This window comes from Canis aureus, chromosome 10 (genome assembly GCF_053574225.1).
Source record: "Canis aureus isolate CA01 chromosome 10, VMU_Caureus_v.1.0, whole genome shotgun sequence".
In the NCBI taxonomy this organism is placed as follows: domain Eukaryota; kingdom Metazoa; phylum Chordata; class Mammalia; order Carnivora; family Canidae; genus Canis; species Canis aureus.
The window spans coordinates 54,079,498-54,106,185 of NC_135620.1; the positions used below are offsets into that span (position 1 = coordinate 54,079,498).

The following is a 26,688-nucleotide window of genomic DNA, read 5'->3' on the forward strand; positions in this document are numbered from 1 at the left end:
TTACTGGGGAGGGGATAGTGCTGTGGTCAGCGGCAGGGTCAGGCTGGGAGTGAAATGGGAGGTGTGGTCAGTGGCCTGGCTGGGCGTGGGATCAGCAAGACCCAGTTTCCTCTTTGGGTCTCATTTCCTCTTTTCTGTTTGGGGGGTGGGGGAAGGGGATCTACAACTGGACCAAGAAATTAAGGAGGCTTAGAGCCAGGGGCTGGCATATAGCAGGGCCTGGGGGTACTTGACCGTTATGTTGGGCTGGCACGGGGTATTCAGCAGATGACCGGGAGGTATGCAGGTGGGTGAGTGGGGGAAAATGTGGGAAAGTGCTTTAAGATGATGGGAAAGCTCAGATTTGGGAGAGGGCAAACTATGGTAGGGTGTGCAGATTCAGGGGTAGGAAGGGAGGCAGAACTGTAGCTGGGAACTGGTGGTAAGATAACAATATGGGAGAGTTAGAGGTGAGGGGAGAATTCTGTATGCAGGACCTTGCTTGCAGGAACGGGATGTGTGGGGAGGGCATGAACTGCAGGGCCAGGGAGCAGAGCTGGAAAGAGGACTTAATAACTAGAGAAGGAAGGGACTGGGAGGCATGGGGCTGAACCTTCAGAGGATTCAGTCATTTCTTTCTCCCATGGCAACAGCGTATCTGTGGTCAGCCTCCCCTTAATCACAGTCCCCTCTAAGTAGTCCCCCCACTTATGACTAGGCCTTATACACCTCTCTTGTAAACAACATAGTCCATAAACCCTTGCCCCTCAACCATGGTGACCACAGCAAGAACACTGGATTTAGAGAACAGAAATAAAGAAGCTAGAATCCCAGATACCTGCAATTCTAGTTGAAGCCCAGATCCCTAACCTGAAATGAGTTTATCCTATCTCTGGGCTAGAGAACCCCTGAAACTACGTAGGAATGAGACCTCCCTGCAAAACGAGAGCACCTACCTACTGCCAATCTCTTAAATTCAATATATCCAAGGTCAGCTACCCTAACCTCAGCCATAACCCCCATAAAACTAACCCTAATCCCTAATATTAACCCTGACCCTAATTTGGTTCCTGTTTCCCAACACTGGCTTTGACATTCATCCCTTTCCTGGCAGACACCCGTCCCCAATCCTTGATCCCTAATATTGATCTACTTTTTACCTCTAGGAATGAATTTCCTGACCTTAACTCTAAATGTTGATCTCTAAGCCTAAAACTGTTGTCTCACTTGACTTCTGATCCATCCCTTCGCGATTTATCCCTAGTTCCATGCTAATGTTCTCTAATCCCTAAAAAACTGGACTTCTAATTTAAATCCTGTGTTGACCCTTAAACCGGCCCTGAACCCTAACTTTGACTTACGTTGGCCAGAAACAGAATAATGACCTAATCCAAACTCTACCTACATAAAACGGACCCGACTCACACTGGTAACTCTAAATGTCAACTCCGGTTTTTAACTCCGTAAGCTAACCTTTAATTCCTAAACCCAACTCTACCTAATTCCCAAACTCACCCCCAGCTTTCCTACCCGCATACTCACTATCAGCTAACCTCAAAGCCGATCCCCGCCCTGCGCCTCACTGTCACCCAACTCCTCACCCTCCCCAAAACTTATTCCAGACAGAGAGGACTTGATCCCAGGAAAGGCTTGGCTCCCTTAAAACGACCTACTTAACTTCCGATCCCAAGCCGAGATACACTGGACGCTGACCTCTCCAACAGGACCCGAAACAGCGGACGCAAGGGCCCCGCCCGCCCTGCCACCCGCGCTGCCACCCGCCCTCGCGCTCGCTTCCCGGTCCTGGCCGTGCGGCCCCACCCTGAGGCTCCGGCTCGGCCCGGTCCGGCCTACCTGCGCTGCCCGGCTCGTGCCCCGCCCGCCGGCCCGATAACCCGCTCGCTCTCCCGGTGGTAATCGGGCTTCGGCCTCGCCCTCCCTTCGACACTCTCTCGGCCACTTCCGTCCCCGGAACGTCCCCCACCCGCGGGCGGCGCCCTGGGCCCGCGCTCTATGGTTGTGGGGGCAACAGGAAGCTGCTCTGGCCCCAGCTCTCGATGCTCGGGAGCCGGCCTTAAAAAGGCGCCCCCCCCGCCCCCCGGCCGGCTCCCCCGGCAGGAAACAAGGGTGCGGCGCAATCCGGGAAGACGCCCGAACTGCGCGCGAGTTCCCTTTTGGTCTCTAACCCTTCCTTTTTTTCAGCCTGGGGCCGAGGCGGAGGCGGCCTCCCAGATTGCCCGCCCTCAGGGTGTGAGGAGGCCGCAGGGACGTCCCCTCTATTTGCATAGCTCCCGGGACGTGGCGCGCCGCGGCTAGGCCACTTCCGCGTCGGAGGGAACTCCAAATCCCGTGGTGCCTCGGGGGTGTGCGCGTCACTTCCGTGGTGTTGGAAGTTGCGGAGAATCGGGTCTTGGGGGCTGGTGCAATTTCAGAGCGACAGGTCCGGGCTTGCGGATAGGTCTCTCTGTACATCTTTCCGGTTGTTATCCGGTATGGAGCTGGCGTTGGACTTGGGTGACCAGGACCTGCTGGATTTCCTGCTAGAGGAAAGCGGCGATTTGGGGGCCGGGCCGCCGCTTTCCGAGGTGGGTGAGGGCTGCGAGCCGGGGAGGCGCGGGGATCCCGGGAGAGCGTTCATGGGGTGGTGGGTAGTTGATAGGTCAAGGCTTGTTTATTTGAACCCTGTGCAGGCGTTGAGTGAATGGGAGGCAGAGGATTTCCTGAGTTCCATGCTGAGTCCCCCAGCATCGTTGAACGTCCTTAGCTCCTCTGATTCCTGTCTCGTGCACCATGATCACACCTACTCTCTCTCACAACAGCATGTTTCCATAGATCTAGGTGAGTCTGAAATATGATGAGGAAGAAAGTGAGGTTTGAGGGGAGGAGAGGCTTCGTGGGTCTGGCTATTTATACTTTTCGTTTTGCAGATGGTGGGAGCTATGGAAAAGAAGAGGCCCAGACGACCCCACTGCAAGTGGAGGAGCCCGCAGAGCAGGTACTTGATTTATGGCGGGATCATTCCCACATTGCGCGGGTGGGGGCGGATTCCCCATTCCTTTCTGTCATCCCCTTGCAACTCTGCTGCCCACCTCCTGGTAACTAATCCCAGGAGATTGCTAGGCTGATACTGACAGATGAAGAGAAGAGGCTGTTGGAGAAGGAGGGGCTTACTCTGCATGGGACGCTTCCTCTTACTAAGGTAAGCCTCCCATTGGTGGGAGTGAAGGCTGGAGGGATGTGTTGTGGATCCCAAGTGTGCACTTCTGTTAACTTTATGTCAGGAAGGACTGAGGTTAGAAAACTTGGTAAATTTGTTGGTAATAGGAAGCTGGAGCATGATGTTAATATGGTGGATGCAGAGGCAGATCCTGGTTTTGTGGGGCTCATACAAGTTTTGGTGTTTTCTTTGAGAAGAATTCAAAGTCATCGATGCAACATTAGTGTAGGGTCTTGGAAGGGACTGTGCAAGCAAACTCATGGTAATCCACCTGTAGCTAAATGGTTAGAGTTCATCAAGGCTGGACTAAGTAATATAGCAAGAATAATTGTAAAATCCCAAGTTTTAAGTTTCAGGCAATGAATAGCAGCTTCACAAGCACAGTATCGTGGTACTGTTGTGAAACCAACACTACAGGAAGGTTGAGAGAATTTTCTTAAAAGTACAAGATGGGTTAGTTTGAGATGACAAAGAGAGTGGGGTTTGAAGGCTGTATCAGTAGAGGTGTTGCCTCTAGAAGGGCAGTGACCATCTTCTTCTCCATTATACTGGCCAGAGCACATCTTAGTGTCTAGTTTTGAACCCAGATCTTTGACAGATATTAAGAGGATGCAGTCTATCCCGAAGAGAGGTGAGAAGTTAATTTTTTTTTTTAAGATTTTACTTATTTATTCATGAGAGACACACAGAGAGAGGCAGAGACATAGGCAGCGGGAGAAGCAGGCTCTATGCAGGGAGCCCGATATGGGACTTGATCCTGGGACTCCAGGATCGTGCCCTGGGCTGAAGGGAGGTACTAACCTGCTGAGCCACCCAGGCATCCCGAGAAGTTAAAATTTTTGCCCAGATCTTTTAACTCTGAAGAAATGTTAAATGGCTTAAATTAAAGACTGTTCATTCTGGGATCCCTGGGTGGCTCAGCAGTTTAGCACCTGCCTTCAGCCCAGAGTGTGATCCTGCAGACCCGGGATCGAGACCCACAGCAGGCTCCCTGCGTGGAGCCTGCTTCTCTCACTGCCTGTGTCTCTGCCTCTCTCTCTGTGTGTGTGTGTCTCTCATGAATAAATAATAAGATCTTAAAAAAAAAACAAAAAAAAACCCTTCATTCTATATGGTCTCAGAGATAGGTACCAGGTAAGTTCAATTGATAGAAATCATAGAGGCAGATGTCGGTTAGCTTAGGATAAGGAAAACTTAAAGATTTTTTTTAAAGGTTTATTTATTTTAAATCTTTTTTTTTTTTATTTTTATTTATTTATGATAGTCACAGAGAGAGAGAGAGAGAGAGAGAGAGGCAAAGACAGAGGCAGAGGAAGAATCAGGCTCCATGCACCGGGAGCCCGATGTGGGATTCAATCCCAGGTCTCCAGGATTGCGCCCTGGGCCAAAGGCAGGCGCCAAACCGCTGCGCCACCTAGGGATCCCGGTTTCCTTATTTTAAAGAGAGATTGTGCTTGTGCATGCAAGCAGCGGGGTGGGGCAGAAAGCAAGGGAGAGAGAATGAAAATCTCAAGTGGACTCCCTGTTAATCACAAAGCCCAACGCGGCACTCCATCCCATGATCCTGAGATCATGACCTGAGCTGAAGTCAAATCAGGAGTCAGACTCCTAACCAACTGAGCCACCCAGGTGCCCCAAGATTTTTTGTTTTGTTTTTATTTTTAAAGATTTTATTTATTTATTCATGAGAGACACAGAGAGAGACAGAGACATAGGCAGAAGGAGAAGCAGGCTCCTTGAGGTAGGCCTGATGTGGGATTTGATCCCAGGACCTGGGATCACGACCTGAACTGAAGGCAGACACTCAACCACTGAGCCACCCAGGTGCCCCAGTTTTGTTTTTTTTAATTAATAAAATTGTTAAAAATGGTCTGGTTTGTGGGGGTATTAACTCCTGGCCTTCAGACAGAAGCCAAGTGCCTATTGATCAGGAAGCTGTATAAGGGATTCCTACAGTGAGAAGATTGAACTTAGTTGCCTTCCAACTCTTTGGTCCAACATTCCTCTGATGAGACCGCTTTTTCTCGTCTTCTCTTAGATGGAGGAACAAGTTCTGACACGAGTGCGGAGGAAGATCCGAAACAAAAAATCTGCCCAGGAGAGCCGCAGGAAGAAGAAGGTGTATTTGGGAGGTTTAGAGAACAGGTACAGAAGGGAGAGGGACCTGGGGGTGGGGATGTGGGGACAGAGGTAGTTGGAAGTGTTGGGGTTTTGAAGGAGGGGGATACAGGCCATATCCCCACATCCTATTATTCCCACAGAGTCTTGAAATATACAGCCCAGAACCTGGAGCTACAGAACAAAGTACAGCTCCTGGAAGAACAGAATTTGTAAGCAACTCTCTAACATTAGTCTCTTGTCTCTCCCGTTTTATGCTGTCTCACTCTTTCCCTTGCACCACACTGGATTTCTCACTTAGCAGCTCCCACTTGCAAGGTCTGGTGCTTAGCCTTTAGTGGGTCTGATGCCAAAAAGCTCACAGTAATGGGGAACAAAATCACAAGTAACTAATAAGTAACAAGAAAGAGAAAGGAAGGAGTAAGAAAGACTCAGTGGGGCAGATAACATTTGATAATAGATCAGATTCTGGGGTGGGGATCAGGGTAGGGAGCGCTCTGGGCAGAAGGAACACAGGTGTGTTGAGCTAGAAAGTGAATGTTGAATTCCTGGTGGATTATGTGCGTGGCTGATCAGGCATTGTAGAACTCTTGAAGGTATTTGCAAAGGAGTTTTCAGGGCAGGACAGAAAGGTGTTTGTTTTAATGAGGAACTTCAAGCATTCTGTCCACAGAGAGGAAGAATCCATTTGCAAAAATAGGACAAAAAGCCAAAGAGAACTCAGTGCACAGATGGAGGGGTGGCCTTAACAGGGGGGTTTCATTGTATCTCTGGGTGCCAGACCAGGGACTGCTCCCTGTCCCCTCTCTTCTTCTAGGTCCCTTCTGGACCAGCTGAGGAGACTCCAGGCCATGTTGATTCAGATATCAAACAAAACGAGCAGCAGCAGCACCTGTGTCTTGGTGAGGATGGTGATGGAAGGAGAGGTCCTTTTTTTCAGGTGGCAGGGATAGGGTTGCAACCTAGAGCCCTTCTTCATTTTCTTTTTCCTTCTCCAGGTCCTACTGTTCTCCTTCTGTCTGCTCATTGTACCTGCTATGTACTCCTCTGACACAAGGGGGAGCCTGCCAGCTGAGCATGGAGGTGAGAGGCTTGAGAATACCATTAGTGAAGGGATAGGCCGAAGCCCGGCTAGTCCTTGAGGGGTCTTTGTTTCCTTAGTGTTGTCCCGCCAGCTTCGTGCCCTCCCCAGTGAAGACCCCCACCAGCTGGAGCTGCCTGCCCTGCAGTCAGAGGTACCAAAGGACAGCTCAGACCAGGAGCTCCAGGCCCCTGGCAACTCTTGCTGCCCGCTCTACCACCTGCCTCAGGCTCCTGGTGCTGAGTCTCCCTTGAAATTGCCACTTCCTGTCCCTTCCTCAAAGTCCCCCTGTTCCTGTCCCCTCCTTCCCCTGCATGCAAATTTCACAAGAGATGGGGGATGGCTCCCTACACACAGCCCCACATCTGTTATCTTACAGGGCAGATATTCAGGCTAGATGTCCAGGTGGGGGATGCGAAGCCAGAGCCTGGGGTTCCTAGTCTGTGTCCAAGTGAAAGGAGTGGGAGGGGGCTAACCTGTGAGCTCCTGTGTCCTGTGTCAGGAAGCCTGAGAGTTCAAACACACCACACTTAACTGGCTTTCTGGGTCTTTTATTTGTACCCATGTAAGTCTACCACCCCATGAATGGGCCTGGGGTAATCAACTGACCTCCTTGAACATTTCATGCAATGGGAAATAGAGAAATAAATAAGTGATTCTGACGCTTGGGTCACCCTCAACCCCTCTTTACTGGCGCGATTTGGGTGGGAAAGGAAGGGGCCTGATTGTCTTGGTGGCTCAGGATTGCAGGAGACTGGGGGCTTGGGGGTGGGCAGTGAAGAGGAAGAGGAAAAGCCAGGCTGGAGGCTGGGCTGTTAGAGCCTCCCTCCAAGACTGCTGAGGGCTCACTTTGGGTTTGCCATAGCTTCCTTTGGTCCAAGTTTAGGCCCTGTGCTTAGTTCTGTGCCATGTGCGGCTACTGGCCTGGAGGCCTTTTTCTGCTGCTGCTGTTGCAGGGCCAGCTGCATGGCCCAGATGCTCAGTGGCCGCATGTAGGCCAATGAGCGGAACACCCGCTGCTGGCAGTATGCTTCAGGGGTCTGGAAGGCCAGCCCCAGGCGCTCCCACACAGTTCGGTAGCAGCCTTCAGCTGTCTGGAAGCCTTCCCAAGTCAGGCCCTGGAGGAAGAGATGTCAGCCACATTACTTGGCGATCTATGAATAGCTACTTCAGCCGGACAGATAGAGACAGTAGGGCCTCTGCCCTCTGACAGTTTCCAGCTAGTGGTAGAAAGAAACTTGACCCATAGGCAGAAGATAGGAAATGGAAGGCAGGCTGGGAAAAAAAGAGAGGCTTTCCAGATGGCTAAGGCTCTACAGAAGTTTGATGGCTGAGGAAGTTTGCCAGCCTGATGGTAGAAAGATGGAAAGGGAGTGCCTTACCTCCTGGATCATGGTAGCTGCCAGTCCATAGACCACACCCACCCAGACTTCATCAGACTGGACGCTGGATCTGTCGGGGACACCATGGGGCTGCATCCCATTCACAGCCCCCATTGCTCCTCCTGCAAAGGCCCGGACGTTGAACTCAAAGATAGTTTGGAGAGCACAGACCACATGTCGGGTAGGAAATACCTAGGCGGGGGGTAAAGGCAGAATCATGGTTTCCAAAATTTGCTTCTTAACTCCAGGAAAAACCCACCTTTCTCTTTGGCTCCTCCTCCTAGTCCTACTCACCTCAGTGTCTCCTTCTCCTAGACCACTGGCCCTCAGGAACCATTGGCCCGCACACTGGTCAGACATGATGCTACAGGACTGGGGCTGAGGGCTGCAATCATAGTTGTAGTAGCGGCCTAGGGTAGAGGAAGACAAAATAAGCCTCCCTGTGCCCCCGTAGCTGCCTTAAGACTCCTGAGGATCCTCCAACTCACCATTCCACAACAGTCTCTCATAGGCTTCTTGGCCCCGTCTAAGGATGGAAGAAAACTTATCTTGGACATCGTGTGCCCCACACAGAATAGCCATCTGGACCATCACAGCCACAGCTGCCAGCCACAGTCCTCCACAGTAAGCACTGATCAGGGACATGGGTTGGGGGTCAGACTGGCAGCTCCAGCCACTCCCATGCAATATAACAAGAAATGAGTCATTCTTCCTTGAGCCCACAATTCCTGGGTGCCTGGTTCCCCACCTCAGGCACCCTGTAAATCCCTACTCCCCAACCTGGGGCCTGTAGTGACCCATCCATCATAGGTCTGGTCTGCATAGCCTCCGTTCTCAATGAGTCCATCTTGGTCCTTGTCAAACTTCATTTCAGACTCCATCACAGCCTAGAGAGGGACCAAGACACTGAAGACCTAGATAGATACTAAAGAGCAACAAGAGCCAGCTGGCCTTCCCCCAAACACCAGCCAGGCCCTTGGCACACTGGCCCCTGCACATGCATGTCTTACCAGACACACAGGCCACATGTCTCTCAGGAAGCCCTGGTCACCCGTCAGGTAATAGTCTCGATAAACCTGCAGCACAAACTTCAGATTTAGGTCCTTCCAGTCAGCTGTATCATGGACCACGTACGCATTGACTCGGAGCCATGGCTCGTCATCTGTGGGAGGCGAGGAAACCTGACTGATCTGCATTGGTGGGTAGAGGAGAGGGTGCAAAAGTTGAGGGAGGGAAGTGAACTCTGGGGTAGAAGGACTTTTACCTGGGTCCCCAATATCATGGGGGATGACGTTCCTCCTTTTCACAGGTGCCATTACCCCACTCATCAGGTATTGTCGCCGTGTCAGGTCCTCCCTGAGTGTGGCCACAGCTAGGGGAGCAGACACATAAGTGGGAGGGGGCAGGGAATGGGCAGACTTCAGGTGGAGCACAGAATGGTGTTTATAACCCTAGAGGGGAACTGTAGGCAGGATGCAGGTATGTTGGGTGGAGAGGAAGGAGAAAATCCAAGGGAGCACAAGGATTCAGGGGTGTGGGGGGGCTAAGAGGGCAGAAGGGGCACAAAGGGACCCTCACCCATATCATACTGCAGGCTGAGCTCGAGTTTGGGCCAGAGCATGACGAGGGCAAAGGAAGCGTAAAAGTGGACATCATATGTGTTGTACATGCGATATTCCTGGCCTGGAGGCAGGAGAGAGACACACTTGCCAAAATTCCCGCTTCCCTTTCAATGTCTCTAGCTTGTCCTTGAGTTGGGGATGGGGCACTGGCATACTCCACACCTGCCACTTACCCTCTTATCCCAACAATCCCCTGGGGTAGGCAAAACCCACTATCCTGCCTTGTGGTAGGGCACCTACTGGACTCATGGATATGGCCTGCTGTGTTGTAGCCCACCAGCAGCCCGTACCTTCAAGGTAGCCAAATCGACCATATTCCCGGAGGATGGGGCGGAGCTGACACATGCTCTCCACCAGCTCCTCTGGTAGGGAGTCCTCGGGAACTTCCAGCCATACTGTGCCTCCATCAGCCAGGAAGTATAGTTCATTGAACAGTGCAGATTTGTACCAGGCAGGCAAGGATCTGGGGAGTCAGGAGGTTGGAATGGTCTAATGAGTGTAGACTTCCCAGGAAAGAAAGGATTCTGGAGTTCTGCAGAATGAGGGCATCAAGTGAATCCCACCCCAACTCTGTTGATTGTGGTGGGTGGAAACTGAACCAAGGAGTCCCAACTGGAGTGTGAGTGCCCGGGAGAAAGGCAAGAGACTGGCCCCACTGGCACCTGTCGTCCAATACTGGGCTCTGCCAAGCTGAGATCTTCTCTTCCCAGTCTACGTACTGGCATAGAGCATAGTGGCTAAGAGCAGGTGCTGCATTACCATCGCGGCCAAAGAACCTCGTGTACCGCCTGGGATGGAAAGAAAGAGGAATGAGTACCTAGGTTCCAGATCAGAGCTCTAGCATCTGGGATCCCTGTAGTCTCTTGGCCCGTTCACCTGTAGTAGACCTGGCCCTTAGCTCCAAACATGATTCTGGGCATATCCCAAGCCAGTGAGAACTCCAGGCGGCACTGGCCTCGAGGTGGCAGCTTTCCTGTAACACACACAGCCCCAGCGATGCCTGCTCCTTTCTGTGAGGGGGTGCTTCGACCTGAGAGAAGTACAAGAGAAATTGGCACAGGCATCCCCTTCTGCCCCAGGGATCCCTAATATGGGAAATTCATTGCCAGGTGTGTCACCCTTCCTCCCAAGACAGGGATAGCCTCTATTCCCACCACCTCCCTATCAAATCCCATCATTACCAGCAGGGGAGTCCAGCTGTCCATCTTGAAGCAGATCTTGCCACACCTGCTGCCCAGTGCTGTCAGGGTCAAAGGCTGTGATATGGGTTACCGTGGTATCCGCCTGTCAAGGGGCCAAAGACTGAGGAGAAGCTCCACAAATATGCTGGCTTTGGGCTGACTCTCCAGTTCCCATTATAATTCCTACCTCCAAGTGCCAGAGGCTTAAGGGCTACAGTGAGGATGGGACTCAGGAATTGAGGAAACGAAGAGACTGCAGCAGGATGGGGTGGGCTCAGGGGCTGGCTGAGGGTCGGGGTTTGGGGGTTAAGGCCTAGGGCAGGCTCTGACGTACCGTGAGTCGTGCAGCCACGGCCATCGTGTAGGGATTCGGAAGGGCTGGATGATGGAGCAGCAGCCCCTGTACCGTCTCTCCATCACGCTCCAGACAGAAGGGCTCATTCCACAATCCCCCTATGGCGTCATCCCCACCCCCTAGTCCATTCCGCATGGAGAACATGATGGACACATCCAGGGCTTCATCCCCTTCATTTTCCACATCCCACACAAAGACTCCTACAGGCAGGCTGCTGTCCTGGGATCAAAAGATCAGACTCAGATGGTCCTGTGTAGCCCCTCTTGGCCCCACTCCTCCACACTGAGGACCTGGCTCAAATACTAACCCCTGCCCCAGTAGACTCTTTGGTTTCCCCTCGTATCTCCCCCTTTTCCCAGGCAGGCTGTCTTACCACTGAGTGGAGGTCCCAGAAAACCAGCATGATGTCATGTTCCTGTCCCCATTGTTTCACAGATTGTGGAGTTTCCAACAGAGACAGGTCTTAGGGAAGGGAGGGCAATGGAGGAAACAACAGTGGGAGCCTCACCTGGTAGTCATGGGGTAAGATGGGTGTGATCTGGCGACAGGTGAGGGTGACATTCTGGCCAGGAAGCTGATAGACAGTCCAGGCTCGGGGATAGAGGGCGTGGTAGAATGCAAAGTACCCACACAGGCCCCAGTTCCAGCTGCGTAGGACACTTGGGCGCTCCACGGACAGGACTTGCTGGTACACAGTCTTTCCCTCCCGACGCAAGCACACTGTGAACTAAACCAAGAAGGCAGATGGGCTGGAATGGGGTGACCACAGGCACTTCAAACCAGTCTCCCGTCCCTTTTCAGAGCCTACAGGGGTTATCATTGCGCCACAGCCTCGCTCGTCCGCCAGGCCCCTCTCCCACACTGTGAGTCACCATCAGGTCCTGCCTCCTCTTCCTCCTCCTCTCTCTGGCTTCCCCTCTCTTCTTACTGTGGTGGTCTTCGTGCCCTCACTGTTTCTGCTTTTATGCTCTGCCTCTTCCCATCTGGTAGCAGAGTGATCTTTCTTACAGACAAATCAAGATATGCTAGTCTGTGTTTATGTTTCAGTGACTCCCCATGGCCCTCAGGCTAAAGTCTCAAGTCTTCTACCTGGCTTTCAAGGCCCTTCTGGATCTGGCCTCTCCCTGCCCATCAGACTCATTACTTGTTTGAATACTTATATTCTGGTCATGTCATATACTTGCTGTTCCTTGAACACACACTGTTTTCTCCTCCATGCCTTTACTCCTGCTCACTCTCCATCTGGTGAAACCTCTCATCCTTCAAAGCCTAGGTCAAATGGCATCTCCTCTCCTGGAGCAGTGAGTCATTCTCCTGTCTGTCCCCCTACCTCTCTAGTCTAGCATGTTATAATGTTTTTGTTTATATTCGGACTCCCTGGCTGCTCTATGGGTTCTTTGAGGGCAAGGTCCTCCCCAATTTAATGAGGCCTGCCCTCTACCACGACTCTACCACTAGAATTGGGCACAGTTGGCATGTGTAGGGAGAGAATGGGCGAAGTCTAGAGCAGTGGCCCTTTTTTCTCAGTGTACTATCTATCCCTCTCATTTTGTCTCTTATGTGGTCTCACAGTCTCCATTTTCTCAAAGTCCTATTCCTCTAATACAAACTTAAGCTTTTGGAGGATAGGGGCTATGAAAGCTTAATATCTCTTCCCTTGCTTCAGTGTATGCCTGATGTTTTTTTTATGTATGAATAGAATAATTTTTTACATTGTTGGAATGGTAGATAATGGTTAAGACCATGGGCTTTTTAACCACATTGAGAGCTGGTTCTGAATCCCAATGCTTCCATTTGCCAACCACATGACCTTGAGTATGTTACTAGATCTCGTTGGATCTCAGTTTCCTCATCTATAAAATGGGCATAATAATGGTACTTACCTTGTAGGAACTGTCTTTAAATCTTAAATATCACACAAAAATGCATAGCACAATCTCTAGCACATGTTAAGCATGCAATAATTACTTTAACTCTAGAGTCACAATTCTGGAAGGCACTTCCCCTCAGGATACCTAATGGATGAGCCAGAGAGGAAGCTTGGGGCACTGGGCAGGGCTGGTAAACCTGAACTAGGAAGGGCATTGTCATTAATTGGACTCAAGGTCTGCTAGTCATTTTTTCTTTGAAGATGAGCTGAAAGCTGGAGGCATCTCTCAGACAGGAAATGGAAACGTGGCTGACACCTCCACCTGTGAGGTCGCTAGAGAGATGATGAAAGGTAGACCATGTGACTCTGGCAATCGAGGGCCCATGTGTGATGAAGGGACAAGGGAAAAGAAGTAAAGCTTCAGAAAAGGGAAAAAGGCTAGAGATCTATGCTGGGGAGAGGAAGGGCTTCCCAGGCCCTCAGCCAGGGATACCTCCAGAGGAGTGGTCACCAGCAGAGGAGCTGATCTCTAGCTAAGGGTGGCAAATCAGGGTGAACAGTGGGTACTCTACACACCTTCCCCCCCCATGTATTTAGAGACTTTGGGCTTTTTTTCCCTTCTGTCTTACTACATGTTCTTTTAACCAGGTTATATGATCTAGAAATTTCCTGCATCCTCTGTGGCTGGGTACTGGCAAAGCTAGTGGAGCTGGGGAGTGAAGGACATAGGAGGCATTTAGTAGAGAAATGGAGGGCACAGGGGTGTTGGGGCTGTTTATGCTTTTGAGAAACGTGTGCTCTTGGAGTATCTCATTCCTAGTACATCCTGGCACAAGGGTGGGCACCTGGAAAGCATCTTAAATATACTTATAGGAATGAATCATGTGCACAGGAGCATATCTAACTTCTACATCCTACATGGGCCAAGAGGCTCTTCCTGGGCTGGGGTACTGTTCTGGACCTGTCCCCCACCTACTGGTTCTCACCTGGTCAGCGATGACTGTCCGGTGCTGGTACATTCCAGGATTAAGCTGCCAACGACAGAATTGGCCTCTCCAGCCTCGGGTGATAGTGCCTCCCCCGATGCCACCCAAAGGACAACCTAGAGGTAGAATCAGGATGGTTAGTGGGGCATCGGGAGAGGAAAAGAAGCCCATTATTCACTTTCTAGACTATAAAGATGAGTTTCTCAAAAAAAGCAGGGATAGCAGTTCAACACATTATACACTTTAAACTTACACAATGTTTGGTATCAATTATAGCTCAGTAAAGCTAGGGAAAGAAAACCCTAGGGGATAGGGCAGTTCACTGTGGGTAAGCTAGAAGCCTCTTTGCTTAGCTCTGCAGCAGACCCAGAGTCTGGGCCCTTTCTGTGCAGAGCAGAGCTGGGGTGAGGCTCACCATAGATCTGTCTCAGAGGTACACAATTGATGAGGTCGATGAAAGGTGTCTTCTTCTCTACCTGGGTTTTCCGGTACCACCACTGCAAGTACCTGAGGAGCAAGAGGCAGTGTGAGTGGAAGGGGCAGTGGGCCATACCTCCCAGGCTGCCATCACCTGCCTTTCTCCAGGTACCTAGTTGTAACTTCCCATTAAATGTCTGCAGTGGACCCATTCCCTTCCCCTTCAAATCTCTCCTCCTCTCTACTTCTCTAGGGTTCAGGGTCCCCTCCTCTTCCCAGCTCACAGCATGAGACCATCTTTGTTTCTCCTCTCTATTCTCAGGAGCTTTCTTTTTTTTTTTTTTTTTCCCTCAGGAGCTTTCTGACCTTGCCTCACCCCTAACTGCACTGCCACTACTTAAGGTTAGCCTAGGAGTTTTTGTCTGATGTGCTGAAAGAGCCAGTTTTGGTTTCCCGACTACCCCCCCCCCCCCCATAGGCACAGTCCTCTGGAATAATTTTTTTTTTAAATGATTATTTTTCTTCCTAACTGTGGAAGGTGAAAATCTATAGAATGTACCAGATGGAAGGAAAAAAATCCCACCCATAGACAACCAGTGTTTATATTTTGGGGCATATCCTTTTTTTTTTTTTTTTTAATTTATTTATTCATGAGAGAGAGAGAGAAAGAGAGAGAGAGAGAGAGACAGGCAGAGGAAGAAGCAGGCTCCATGCAGGGAGGATGTGGGACTTGATCCCCGGACTCCAAGATCACACCCCGGCCCGAAACCGCTGAGCCACGCAGGTGTCCCAGGGGCATATCCTTTTAAATCTTTTTTAAAAGTTCAGCATTTAAACTAAGCTTTCTGAGTCTACTCTCTCATAATAGTCTAGTAAAAATCTAAAAAATCCCTAAATTTTCCTGGTCTTGTCACAGCTTTGTGTCTAATAGACAAATGATTCTGGTTGGAATTCAAGGCTCTGACACATCTGTTTCAGCCTAACTTCTAATCTTAAGTCCTACAAATCCCCATTCAGAATGGATCCTCGATAAGCAACCCTTGCCCCACCAGACTCCCAATTTCACTGTCCTCCCTGCCCAGCCATTGTATACCCATTGTTCAAGCATACCACTTGTAACCATGTATTTGGGGTAACTCCTCTGAGCCTCAGTTTCCTTGTCTACAAAATGAGGTACCTCCTGTCCTACCTACTTCATGGAATGGTTGAAAGAGTAAATAACATAATAGATAGGAAAGCCATAAGGTGGAGTATCTGTCTTGGGTATGATCGTTCCTTGTACATACACTATCTGAACTCCCAATCAGACACTGTCTTGTTATTTCAGTGTTCCTCACAGGAATCTGACATACTTTCAAATTCCTTGGGGAAAGGGATATTGACAAAGACTAGTTGGTTACCCATAGCTTCAAGCACAGGGCAGGGCACATGGTGTGTATTTAGTAAATATTTGCTGAATTTACCAGGGAGTGCACAAACAATGAAGCACTAGACAGATGAACATGAAGGGGAGCAAGGGGAGGGGAAATGTGATTATAGAATAGGAAGGGTACATTCTAGGAGCAGGGGGAGGAGGAGGGAAGGCAAAGGATGAGATGATGAAAAGGCAGAAGGTCCACTCTGCCAGCTTAGAGGAAACTGGACTTTGAAACTAGAGGCCAGAAAGAATTGAGGATAGGAGGGAGGGTATAGCGGGGATTAGGGCAGTGAGGGAGAAATGCAAGATATGGAGATAGGCAGAACAAAGCACAGAACAAGCACTCAGTAAATACTTATTGAATAGACTCTAGCTGGAAGGGAGAGCAATCAAAATTGAGTTCTTCCCACAGTGAGGCCAAGAGAACTCTGGCTTGCTGCAACTCCTGGTTAGAGTACCCCCAGTCTGGCATCCTCTTAGGGTCACCTCTCATTCCCTTAATTTAGCAGCTGGCCATTCCTGATCTATATGGCCTTCTCCATAATGCCAGTCCCAATTGGAGAATTATCATTCAGAATTGTTCCTTGTCTCACCCCAGCCTTCTCCTCAATGCAGGACTGCATCCCATTCTAAAAGCCCTGTGTCCGTGATAACCTTGTCCTGGTATGTGGACCCAAGGTCCAGGGGGCTGAGCACAGCTTCAGGCCTCTGACTCAGTTCATACTTAGGGGCTGAGGAGTTAGAATGCCCACTTGTTCTTGATCTTAGTGTCCCTACCACATGCACCCAGTGTGCTTCTCTCAGCACTCTAGCCCTCGATCTTATTTTGACCCATAAGCTTAGGGGGTCAAAGTTAGGCTGAGTCAGTTGCTGAAGTAGCCTGGAGGGATGATTGTTCTCTGGTACAGGCCACCCACAGGAACTAGCAAAGGAGCCAGATACCCAGGCAGTACCAAGCCCTTCCCACTACTTAGGGCTGGGGTTAATGGGCTACCCAACCCAACCCTATAGCACTGACTGAAAGGGAAGGATCTCCTGCTTCAGAGGCTGTTAGGCTGGGTTTTCCAACCTTTATACTTCCATCTCCAGCTGTGTTTACAGTATGGATTGACTAAGGATGACCTCAGGGTGATGCTTTCTGTCCTCATATCCACCTGTTCCTGTTAATAGATCTTGGTTCCTCATCATCAGCTTTTGAATTCAGAGGAGATCTGTAGGGATCTAAAGGACTTCTAAAGCTCAGGGTAAGCACTTGGGGGTGTCTGTAACCCTTGGGGGAAAGGGCATCAGCACAGGCTCTAAAAGACTATATTACTGAGAGCTCTGGGGACACTTATGGCAGTGCCTCTCTGACCAGAGGTCTTTGCTTTTTATATCGGGGATTGTTTATCCCAGAATAGAGTGAATAGCACCTCTCACACCCTCTCCTTAGGGTGAAAGCAGGCAGGCTGTCACTCATTTGCTGGAGCTAAAGCTTGGGAGGAAAGAAACAATGTAGTGTGCCTAAATGAGACAGAAGGAGTACCCCAACTGCTCAGGGGAATCAGGGTTGAGAACTTCCCACTCCTGAATAAAACAACATTGTGTCAGTACCAAAGCAGCCAGACTATCCTTTCCCACCTTGCCACAAAGTATAGCAAATGCCAAAGGGTGTCTTTGGAAAAGAGGGAGTATGTGAGAGGTATAGCCTAAATGGGCAGGGCTGACCACAGGGCCAGATGTTCCTGTTCTTTCCTACTAGGAAGATAAGGTACTGGGAGAAAGGGGGCTGCAGAGGTGTGACCTGGTCTCAACCCCCAAAACCACAGGCTTAGAATATGTTGGGGGTGGGAGGCCACTTGACTCAACTGCTTTCTCACCCTTTCTGAAAGTCTTGTTGACTCTGCTGAAAGTCTTGTGCTGGAACAAAGTGAAACCTAAGGTACCCTAGGCAATGGGATCTACTCACCGCAAGCCCATGCCCAGATGCTTTATCAGGTTGCTTAGGGAAACGTTGTTGGCATTAAAGGGTTTCCTCTTCTCTGCAAACTCATGAGCCAGGCAGATGCGCCAGCCAAAGGGAGGCACCTGGTAGCCCTTCGCTTTACCTTCATAAGAAGCCATCAGTTGCCCAGAGTCCTCTGGATTGCTGTAGCCCGGTTCACTTTGGGGTCGCTTGTCCTCAGGGCTCTCGAAGTCTGTAACCTGCCCAGCCTCAGTGTCTCCAGCATCTTCAGGGCAATCAACCTGTGGATCCCCTTTGGCACACCTCGTCTGCTCCGAGGCTGGGACTCCAGTTCCCATGATCCCTGGATCCTGAGTCCCCACGGCCTCGGTGATCCCGGGTCCCAAGTCTTCTGGTACAAAATACCTCGCCAGCCAAGTCCAGATGCGGGTGACTGTGGTTGTTAGGTGTCGTCTCGGAGGACCGGGCGCTGGGGAAAGCCGAGGTGAGCTAGTGTCTCTGTGGAGCCGGGGAGCTGCTGCTGCAGCGGCGTCGGCGGCGACAGCAATGAAGCCGCCTCGGGCTCCCCCTCGGTTGTCTCTCTGGGTCCTGGGAGGGAAGGGTCGGGCCTCGTCGTCATTGGGCCGCGGTGATTAGTTTGCCCGGCCAAAGAGCGACTGAGCCCGCGGAAAGGGGAGGAGCCCCGGGGGCCAGCCCGCGAGGAACCGCCCCCGGCACCGGCCTGGGAGCTCGCGGCCGCCTCAGCCCGGCTCCCGGGCCGTGGCGCCAGCCCCCCCCCCGGGGAGGGCGCCGGGTCCTGCCGGTCGGCGTCTGGGACAGCGCCTGCGCCCGGGTGCCGGCCCGTGGGAAGGTGACCCAGGCGGCGGGACTACCCGAGCCCCTTCCGGTCCGGCCGGGCGGGCGCTTCCGGCCGGAAGGCGCTGGGTCGGGAAGGGGGAGGCCGCAGGGAAGTCCCGCCTCCGCCGCGGACGCTGCCACGCACTTGGCCGGTCCCGGAGGGGCGGGCAGGTGCGGCCTCGCGGTGCCGAGACCCGGTTTTGGGCCGTGCGAGGTGCCGGGGCGAGGGGCACGAGGTGACGGGCGGCCGTGGCCTTGGGCGGGGACCTGGGACCTGGAGGGAGGGGGGCGGAGGCCGGTTTGGAGGTTCCGGAGGGTGAAGGGACTAACTTGGCGCCGAGAGGGGTGGGGGTCCGGGACCCCGAGCGACGTCCGCCCCCTAGGAGATAGCTGCCACCCGTCCTTCCCACCCGCCCCCCGCATCCGCATCCTGGTGCCTCCCTCGGACGCCGTGGCGGTGACCGCTGGTCTCCGTCCTCGCCCCCAGACTCGCCGCATGCGCCCCCTCCTTGCCATGGTACTGACCTCTGACCCCCCCGGTTTCCTTCTAGATCTGATTCCGGAGCTGCCATGATTGAAGTGGTGGCAGAGCTGAGCCGAGGCCCCGTGTTTCTGGCAGGGGAGGCGCTGGAGTGTGTAGTGACGGTCACCAACCCTCTGCCCCCCACCGCCACTTCTGCATCCAGGTGGGGAGGCAGATACTGAAGAAGGTGGTTCTTCTGGGAGGAAGCCTGGTACCCATAGAGCTAAGCCTGAGCGCAGGCTGTCCTGTAGCTACACCACCACCTTCTTGCTCATTGTGTTGTCATTGTAGGAAAGGGCTGTTTAACAGATGTGGTTGACAGAGCCCTCCGCCTCCCTTCCCCCGTCCTCCCCATTCCCACTCTGACCCACAGTATACATCTCTGTTTAATGGTTTCTCTTTGGGGGTCTAGAGTCTCTGATTCCTAGGACAGCCGCCTCACCGTGTCGGTCTTCCCAGACAGGGGGTTAGGGAGCTGGGGAAAGCATTTGTGAGGTCAGGAACTCCCTCTGATGCCTTCTTTTCCTCCTCCCATAGTGAGGCTCTAGCCTGGGCCAGTGCCCAAATCCACTGTCAGTTCCATGCCAGTGAGAGTCGAGTAGCATTACCTCCCCCTGACTCCAGTCAGCCAGATGTCCAGCCTGAGAGCCAGACTGTCTTTCTGCCACACCGAGGTTAGAGATGGGCCCTTGCTTTTGGAAGGGGGTGGAGTCATTGTCACCTGAGAGTGAATGAATTTGTTAAATTGTTCTAGTGGGTCCTTATAGTCTTTGTCATATTGGGGATGTGGGGGAATGTAATTGTGGCTTTGGGGGCATAAGACTGTTCCTATCTTACAATAAGAAAAGAGGGGTAGCTTAATTTGGGCTAAGCTTTGTTGGCAATGCTTACTGCCCCCACTTGCTGTGCTAGCTTATCCAGTACTGTACAAGGGGGTCATTAAATTACAGTCTTTCTTCTTTCAGGTGAGAGAGGTCAGTGTATCCTTTCCACTCCACCAAAAATCCTTTTCTGTGATCTGAGGCTAGATCCTGGAGAGTCCAAATCATGTGAGTGATTGCCTCCTCCCCACCCCTGGATTGCCTTGTAAGGCTCCTGGAGGGAGGACTTCTCTGGCTGCCTCTGGCTGTCCTGACTACTACTTCCCAACCAGACTCCTACAGTGAAGTGCTGCCCATAGAGGGACCACCCTCCTTTCGGGGTCAGTCAGTCAAGTATGTCTACAAACTGACCATTGGCTGCCAGCGTGTCAACTCACCCATCACTTTACTCAGGGTTCCTCTGAGGGTCCTTGTGCTGACCGGTAAGTAAGGATTTCTGGGGGGAAAGGCTGGGGAAGAGCCTCACCAAAGCAGAAATGATCTGTAGAGGTTCTTGTGAGGGGGACTGGAGGGCAGCTTCTATGTTTTAGTAAAGGTGTGAGGGGTTTGGGGAGGGGAGGGTTCTGGAGAATCGGTTAAGATGTGTACCTGGGTCATGGCTCTCATTATCTTTAGCCTTCACAGATTGGAGTCTAAAACCCTAACCTCTGCTGTCTCTTCCCTCCTAGCACCACCTTTCCACTCATTCTCTCTGTAGGCCTTCAAGATGTCCGGTTTCCCCAGGATGAGGCTGTAGCCCCATCTAGTCCATTCTTGGAGGAGGATGAAGGTGGAAAGAAGGATTCATGGCTAGCTGAGCTGGCTGGGGAGCGCCTCATGGCTGCCACATCCTGCCGCAGCCTCCGTGAGAATCCTTTCACAATTGCCACCCTCCCACCTCCCCATAGTATTACAGATTTTCCTAATTGCCACATACTTCTGAGGATTCACTGGTATCCCACAGCCCTGGTACTCCCCAGTGTGGACTCCCAGCTTATAGTGTCCCATTCTCCCCAGATCTATACAATATCAGTGATGGCCGAGGAAAAGTTGGGACATTTGGCATCTTCAAATCTGTATACAGACTCGGCGAGGATGTGGTGGGGACCTTAAACCTAGGGGAAGGAACTGTAGCTTGTTTGCAGGTGAGGAGGCAAGGGGCTTTTGGGGTGTTGGGCCTGGGGGGCTAGGGAAGAAGGAAAAGGACCTGCATGAAGAAGGGTGGTATGTAGAAGTGAATCGTGTGGTCACCTAGAGCCCTTTTGGTAAAATAGCTTGAGGTTGGGCTCAAGCTTTGCATCTAGAGTCTGCGCTTCCCAGTGCCTGCTAGCACCCACTTCTTGTTCCCAGTTTTCAGTAAGCTTACAGACCGAGGAGCGTGTACAGCCTGAGTATCAGAGGCGCCGCAGGACGGGGGGTGTCCCCTCTGTGTCTCATGTGACTCATGCCCGGCACCAGGAGTCCTGCCTGCATACAACCAGAACCAGCTTCTCCCTTCCCATTCCTCTCAGCTCCACCCCGGGCTTCTGCACAGCCATTGGTGAGACCCTAACCCTAATTGGAGGAGGGAAGAGAGCAAAATGCCCCATTTCCATAGAATGTCATGGGGCCTGGGTCCTGATTCCTAGCGAACTCCTGGACATACCTGCACCCAGCCTCTGACCCTTAATACCTTCTCAGACTGTCAACCTGCTTCCTAGATGCACCGACTCTTAAACTCTTAAGAGCTTTGCAGGTGTCCTTCCTTACCCCTACTCACTGAAATCTTATGTACATCAATCTCTGACTCCCCAGCATGTTTGCTTCAAGCAATCAACTTTTGACTATCCTACACTATGGTTATTAGTTGCTATCCTGCTATCCTGATTGTCACATTTCTAGTTAACAGATTTCTTTAGGGAAACCGCTGATCCTAACCCGGTGACTTCTCCCTCTCTTCCTGATTACTGTGTTTTGTGTGTGTGTATGTTTTTTTTCTCATTCACTAACCACATCCTGCATTGGTTTTTACTCCTGGCGTCTAATGCCTCTACCTTTATCTTTTCTTCTCCCACAGTGTCCCTGAAGTGGCGACTGCATTTTGAATTTGTAACATCTCGAGAACCCGATTTGGTGCTCCTCCCTCCTTTGGAGCAGCCCGAGCCTGTGACCTGGACAGGCCCTGAGCAAGTGCCCGTAGACACCTTCAGCTGGGACCTCCCCATCAAGGTGCTGCCCACAAGCCCTACCCTGGCCTCATATGCAGCCCCAGGTCCCAGCACCAGCACCATAACCATCTGAAACTGGCACCGTGATATTGCCTTTCTTCAGGATCCTGAGAACCCAGCACCTGGACTCTAGTAGGGCCCGTTTTTCCCACGCGAGGTCCAATGACATGGACAGTGAGAGGCAGGCTTTCAGCTGTGGCATTAATTTATTTATTCAGAATAAATTGGCAGCTGCTAGTGGTTTCCCTGGAAGTGGCAGCAGCAGTGGGCAGTTAGCAGGAGGGTGATCAGTTGAGTTTAGCTGGAGTGGGGAGCCGGAGCCCCAGGAGCAGGGGTGTTAGCTGAGCCCCATTCTGGGTCGGGCCCTCCCCCTTTGCAGGGTAGCCGAGGATCAGATTTTTGCACCAGGGAGAACTGGCAGGTTCCTGCCTCCTGACGCACCTCACACCCTGCAGGGAAGTCGATGGGATGCTGGGATCTGGGGAACCAAAAATGGGACAGGAGTCAGCACAGTGAAGGGCCACCTTTACCCCTGCCCCACACTCCTCTCCATCGGCATTCCTCCCATATCTTTAGTGCCCTCTTAGTCCCCCTAACTAAGCTCTTGCCTACCATACTCGGATTTTTTCATTTCATAGCAGAAATATTTTTCCTCTGGACCCACCCCTATGTCCCTCACTTTGTAGCCTGCAGCCTGATCTCTCAGCTCTTGGTGGTACCTTCAGGCGGGGCCAGCCTTATACCTCTATTCTGTTCATTCCCACATCACAGCCATCTGGTTACACCTTGGCTGTCCCTCAGTCACTCATGTCAGAGCCATTCTCTCTGGCCATCTTTGGTCACTCACGTGTCACAGCAGCCCACACCAACGGGATGCAGACAGGTACAATGGAAGCAGTCCTTGCGGAGCCAAGACTCACCCAGGCTAAAATATTTCCCTTCATAGTGGCAGGGGGCTAGGGAAGAACAGGAGATGTTAGTGTGTTGGGGAGTGGTGGTGGCAGACAGAAACGCTTGTGGTCTAGAGTGAGAGAAAATAAGTGCCTCTCACTCCCTTATTTAGTCTCTCCCATTTCCGAGCTGGAGGGAGTCTGGGTATTCCAGTAGAGGATCACCTCTAAGCCCCCCTCATCCCAGCTCCCTCTGTCCTTGTTCTTTCCTGATGCCTCCCCCAGCTTTACCTTGAGCTTGGAAGTAGCACTTGCTGTGGACTCCTGGCTGCTGGAGGAGCAGAGAGATCACCAAGCAGATCATCCCCCAGCTTCCCAGGACCCCCTTCGCCTGTCCAGCCCAGAGCATCCTTAGGGTCATTCCTGCAGCACAGGCCTCACGGTCCCTTCTTGGCCTCTGTTCAGGCTACTCTGGTCTTGTCTCTTTGGCTTTTCTTTGTTTTTCTCCTTGGGTCTTAGTTTCTGTCTTTCTCCCTTGGGCTCCTGTCTCACACCATCTCCGTGCCCTCTGCTCTCACAGGCTTGGGGATGTTTATAAAGTGAGGACCCTGGCCCCCTGCTGAGTAGAGCTGGAAAAGCTGTAACTCTGTTTCCTGAGGTGAGGGCATGAAAACAAGAGGTCTAGCTTTAACAAGCTGTGAGAGCTGATTCATGCCCCGGCACAGCTAGCGGGAGGGAGGTGGCCATGGAAGGGGCACTGGACTGGGCACTTCCCCAGCAAGGAGGTGGGAGGGGTGAGGGCCCCCAGGTGGTCCCCACATCTCTTCCCTGACCTGGAGAGAAGGAAGCATTCCACCCTGCCCCCAACACACACACACACACACACACTCCAGGGGTGTGTGTGTGCTGGGATCCTTGCCTGGACCGGAGGGAGGCATTTCCTGGGGATGGCTAATCCTGTGCCCCAGCCAAACCAAGGAGCTGCAGTAGGGTGCGACGGCCAGAGGCTCCAGGAGAGCGAACAGGCACCTGGAGTGCAGAATGTTTCTCTCAGACCCTAGGGTAGAGTCTCCCTGAAGGATCCTAGGGACATGGCTGCCCCTCAGAGATGGGGAGGAGGGTGTCTTTTTTCCACAGGCATACCAAGAATGCTCTATCCATTGTTTAGTACCTCCAAACATGCAACAGGTACAAGATTTTCCCATATCTGGGGATGGTTCTTTCAAAGAGGAACATCTTTAAATGCCCTAATGGTATGTCACTCCAGTTTCACAGAGGTACCTCTATTTCCACTTGTACTCTATGGAATGAAAATTGAGGAATCCTCTGACATCCTCTTTTGGGTTTCCTGCAGATTGTAGAGAGCCCCAAGATAGGTGATTAAGAGCATAGGTTATAGTCAAGACTAGTTGGATTCAGATCCCGATTTTACTTAAGACTGTGATGTTGGCCAATCTACTTCACATCCCTAAAACTGTTTCCTTATCTTTACATCGGTAGCATAGTAACTCGGTTGTTAAGAGGCTTTCAGTGGGGTAAAGCATCTAATGCTCTTAGCACTGTCCCTGGCACGTGGCCCTCAGAAAATATAAGCTATTGTGATTGGTACTAGAGCTCAGAGACAAAATGGGTAGGCTTCCTGGTTTGAATGACAGCGAGCAGCTCTGCATAGCTGAAGGCTTCTGTTGGGGGCTGCTGTCTCCTACCACAGACTTCTGCCCTCCTCACATTCATGTTGCATGTCATCCTTACCGCCTCCAGTTTGAGAAACTGAGTTGCTGATAAACCCACTTTTCTTAGGTTGGTACCCTCACTTCTGCCGTGGAAAGAGGTGTCATTTCTCATCCTTCCAGTTAACTTTGGGACTCCTGCTTTTCACATTAGGATTCTGATCCATTGCTTCCCATCCCCATTCATGTGAACTCTCAAGTTCTTTCTGACCACTCTAGTGCTGGCCATCTTTTTGCTACTAATGGCCCCTTTCTTCCAATTTGCCACACTCCAAAGACCCTATCCAACTCAGAAGACCAATCACTTTGACATTCTATTTTTCCTTCTAAGTCTCTAGTCCCTTTTACTGCAAGACTCCCATTCCCTGTCACCCAGTGGATCAGATTCAGCTACTTTGGGCTGACCTTTTTGCCTCTCACCTCTTCACCACTCAGAAACGACTTCATTCATTCACCTCAGGCTCCCTATGTGTCCTCTACCAAGTAGATAGCTTACTTAAGTGGATGGAGATGCCGACTGTACCACGCATTCACCCTAGTCAGATCTGATACCCTTTCTATTTCAGAGGAGTACCAAGAGAAAAAAAACTGATGAAACAGGGTACCCCGATGTAGGTTGTCATGTGGGAAGCATGGCCCTGGACTGCTCTCTTGGCTGGAGAAGTTGGATGAGAAGGCCTTTTTAGCACAAGGGCCCAGAAGTCTTGTCAGTGGTCAGTGGCTCTGCTGCTACCCTTCTGGGGAAGGGGGCCCTGCTGACAATCTGGAAGTCTGGACCAGTCTTTTGCTCCTGCAACCTGGAGCCAACCCAGTAGGGGGCAGACATGACTGGGAAGCTAGGAAGCTTGAAGGTGGTGGTGATGCTGGAAGGAAACGGGGCCCCAGCGGGGATTGGTGTACATGAAGTAATGGGGACAGAAGTAAGAGCCATCTGTAAATGAGGAGGTAGGCATATGGGCAGGAGTAGAGGGCTTCTGGAAAGAAAGGCTGGGGCTGAACCAGGACCCCTCTCATAAGTTCCGGTGGGTTCCAGGAAGGTGTTGCTTGAACCCACTTGCATTCCTGCTGGTGTGTGCGCTCAAGTGTTCATCCCCGTAGCTGCTTGGGGCCGGAGGCCACGCTGTGGTTACTGTGTGTATGCTTGTGTGTAAGGGATGTCAGTGGTTAGGGCCCAACTCTGGGATTCCTGGGGCACTGGCCGTCGGGATGCCAGCTATGGGGGGCACGGCCAGGAGGGGGCGGTTGGCGCGCGCTGCCCGCGCCCGGGGACAGAAAAAACATCCGCCGGAGGCCCGGCCGGGCGGCGCTCCAGCGGCGCCGGGCAGGTGCGCGCGGTGAGGAAGTGAGCGCATTCCGGCCCCCCGGCCGCCAGCCCTCCGGTGAGTCACCGCCGACCCCCGCTGCCCGCCGGATAGGAGGGAGCGGCCACGGTGGGGAGATTTGGGTGGCGGGAGCCCCCGAGGGTGGCTGGGCGGGGGGAGAGACTCAGGAGGGTCACCGAAGTCCCGGAGAGAGAACCAAGGGGGGAGGGGCCCCGCGGGTCCAGGTCCTGCTTTCACCCCCCAGCGCGAGAATCCTAATAAGACACCGAATACAGAGCCCGTGATTGAATGGAGGCAGGCGGGGACTGTCCCCTGGGAGAATCTTGTGGGGGCAGAGAGAAGGCCCCAGAGAGCTGGTCTTGGGGAAGGAGAGGAGCCCGGGGCCAAATGGCCAGTGGGCAAGGTGGTGTGGCCTGGGGAGGGGCAGAGTGCGGGGCTGTGGAGCGGGCGCGGTCGACTGGAGTGCTGGAGCACCGCAGCGCCGGTGTAGGCCCTGGCGAGCAAGACCCTGTAGATGGAAGGAGACTTCCACATCAGGTAGGAAGGTGGAAATGACCAGAGATAAGGTCGTCCAGAGATCTGTGCGCTCTGGGGCAGTGGAGGGTAGGTTTTGGGAGTAGTGGGACTTAGGGTCATAGAGGTACTGTTGTGGCCAGGTCCTTAAAGGCTTTGAATGCTGGCATCAGGAATTTGGATATGGCCTCGCAGGTAGAATCAATGGGCTCTGAGCAAGAAAAGAAGTGAATGAC

The 26,688-nt window shown here is 52.1% G+C and overlaps 6 protein-coding genes across 17 annotated transcripts in view; 3 read left to right on the forward strand and 3 right to left on the reverse strand.

The window, feature by feature from the left end:
• TLN1 (talin 1) overlaps positions 1-2,238 on the reverse strand; it is a 32,983-nt gene extending 30,745 nt beyond the window's left edge. The window contains exon 1 of one of the 2 annotated variants that reach the window (XM_077912457.1): positions 1,834-2,238. The gene's annotated coding sequence lies outside the window, so the exon portion shown is untranslated. The remainder of the gene's footprint in view (positions 1-1,833) is intronic. The other variant, XM_077912459.1, reaches the window with a different exon arrangement.
• On the forward strand, positions 2,079-7,057 carry CREB3 (cAMP responsive element binding protein 3). 3 transcript variants are annotated; one of them, XM_077912495.1, is made up of 9 exons: positions 2,080-2,564; positions 2,670-2,817; positions 2,907-2,974; positions 3,089-3,178; positions 5,235-5,341; positions 5,458-5,526; positions 6,132-6,216; positions 6,313-6,397; positions 6,476-7,057. In XM_077912495.1, exons 1-9 carry the CDS (start codon positions 2,472-2,474, stop codon positions 6,790-6,792), a joined length of 1,062 nt encoding a protein of 353 aa, XP_077768621.1. In that variant the 5' UTR covers positions 2,080-2,471; the 3' UTR covers positions 6,793-7,057. The 3 variants fall into 3 exon arrangements, with proteins under 3 accessions (XP_077768622.1, XP_077768621.1, XP_077768623.1); XM_077912497.1 differs by having other exon boundaries at positions 2,080-2,469; XM_077912496.1 differs by lacking the exon at positions 3,089-3,178 and having other exon boundaries at positions 2,079-2,564.
• On the reverse strand, positions 6,931-19,199 carry GBA2 (glucosylceramidase beta 2). Of its 2 annotated transcripts, XM_077912472.1 has the most exons (18): positions 18,933-19,196; positions 17,574-18,158; positions 14,207-14,298; positions 13,792-13,907; positions 11,444-11,662; positions 10,915-11,154; positions 10,581-10,683; positions 10,276-10,429; positions 10,062-10,187; positions 9,690-9,862; positions 9,356-9,460; positions 9,042-9,149; positions 8,788-8,939; positions 8,558-8,664; positions 8,266-8,408; positions 8,072-8,187; positions 7,778-7,969; positions 6,931-7,513 (listed from the first exon to the last, which is right to left on the reverse strand). In XM_077912472.1, exons 1-18 carry the CDS (start codon positions 18,977-18,979, stop codon positions 7,241-7,243), a joined length of 3,051 nt encoding a protein of 1,016 aa, XP_077768598.1. In that variant the 5' UTR covers positions 18,980-19,196; the 3' UTR covers positions 6,931-7,240. The 2 variants fall into 2 exon arrangements, with proteins under 2 accessions (XP_077768598.1, XP_077768599.1); XM_077912473.1 differs by lacking the exon at positions 9,356-9,460 and having other exon boundaries at positions 18,933-19,199.
• RGP1 (RGP1 partner of RAB6A GEF complex) lies at positions 17,836-22,249 on the forward strand. 5 transcript variants are annotated; one of them, XM_077912492.1, is made up of 9 exons: positions 17,836-18,054; positions 18,959-19,093; positions 19,468-19,604; positions 19,896-19,979; positions 20,084-20,233; positions 20,509-20,655; positions 20,808-20,935; positions 21,141-21,330; positions 21,847-22,249. In XM_077912492.1, exons 2-9 carry the CDS (start codon positions 18,978-18,980, stop codon positions 22,068-22,070), a joined length of 1,176 nt encoding a protein of 391 aa, XP_077768618.1. In that variant the 5' UTR covers positions 17,836-18,054; positions 18,959-18,977; the 3' UTR covers positions 22,071-22,249. The 5 variants fall into 5 exon arrangements, with proteins under 5 accessions (XP_077768618.1, XP_077768619.1, XP_077768617.1 ...); XM_077912493.1 differs by lacking the exon at positions 17,836-18,054 and adding an exon at positions 18,301-18,420; XM_077912491.1 differs by lacking the exon at positions 17,836-18,054 and adding an exon at positions 18,470-18,621.
• Positions 22,156-23,547, reverse strand: MSMP (microseminoprotein, prostate associated). Its single transcript, XM_077912514.1, has 3 exons — positions 23,179-23,547; positions 22,845-22,953; positions 22,156-22,475 (listed from the first exon to the last, which is right to left on the reverse strand). The coding sequence occupies exons 1-3, from the start codon at positions 23,306-23,308 to the stop codon at positions 22,295-22,297; spliced, it is 420 nt and encodes a 139-aa protein (XP_077768640.1). The 5' UTR covers positions 23,309-23,547; the 3' UTR covers positions 22,156-22,294.
• The window catches only part of NPR2 (natriuretic peptide receptor 2), a 58,086-nt gene continuing 53,787 nt past the window's right edge, over positions 22,390-26,688 (forward strand). For 2 of the 4 annotated variants that reach the window (XM_077912467.1, XM_077912468.1), the window contains exon 1: positions 22,390-25,996. The gene's annotated coding sequence lies outside the window, so the exon portion shown is untranslated. The remainder of the gene's footprint in view (positions 25,997-26,688) is intronic. The other 2 variants (XM_077912469.1, XM_077912470.1) reach the window with 1 other exon arrangement.

Coding starts and splice junctions, on each gene's coding strand:
- CREB3 (XM_077912495.1), top strand. CDS start 2,472: ATGGAGCTGGCGTTGGACTTGGGTGACCAGGACCTGCTGGATTTCCTG. Junction 3,179..5,234: donor GGACGCTTCCTCTTACTAAG/GTAAGCCTCCCA, acceptor GTCTTCTCTTAG/ATGGAGGAACAAGTTCTGAC. Junction 6,398..6,475: donor CCTGCCAGCTGAGCATGGAG/GTGAGAGGCTTG, acceptor TTGTTTCCTTAG/TGTTGTCCCGCCAGCTTCGT.
- RGP1 (XM_077912492.1), top strand. CDS start 18,978: ATGATTGAAGTGGTGGCAGAGCTGAGCCGAGGCCCCGTGTTTCTGGCA. Junction 20,234..20,508: donor GAGGGTCCTTGTGCTGACCG/GTAAGTAAGGAT, acceptor TTCTCTCTGTAG/GCCTTCAAGATGTCCGGTTT. Junction 21,331..21,846: donor GGGCTTCTGCACAGCCATTG/GTGAGACCCTAA, acceptor CTTCTCCCACAG/TGTCCCTGAAGTGGCGACTG.
- GBA2 (XM_077912472.1), bottom strand. CDS start 18,979: ATGGCAGCTCCGGAATCAGATCTAGAAGGAAACCGGGGGGGTCAGAG. Junction 10,430..10,580: donor ACAGCTGGACTCCCCTGCTG/GTAATGATGGGA, acceptor TACTTCTCTCAG/GTCGAAGCACCCCCTCACAG. Junction 9,863..10,061: donor AGCCCAGTATTGGACGACAG/GTGCCAGTGGGG, acceptor CTGACTCCCCAG/ATCCTTGCCTGCCTGGTACA.
- MSMP (XM_077912514.1), bottom strand. CDS start 23,308: ATGACCCTAAGGATGCTCTGGGCTGGACAGGCGAAGGGGGTCCTGGGA. Junction 22,954..23,178: donor GTGCTACTTCCAAGCTCAAG/GTAAAGCTGGGG, acceptor GTTCTTCCCTAG/CCCCCTGCCACTATGAAGGG. Junction 22,476..22,844: donor GGTGTGGGCTGCTGTGACAC/GTGAGTGACCAA, acceptor TTGGTTCCCCAG/ATCCCAGCATCCCATCGACT.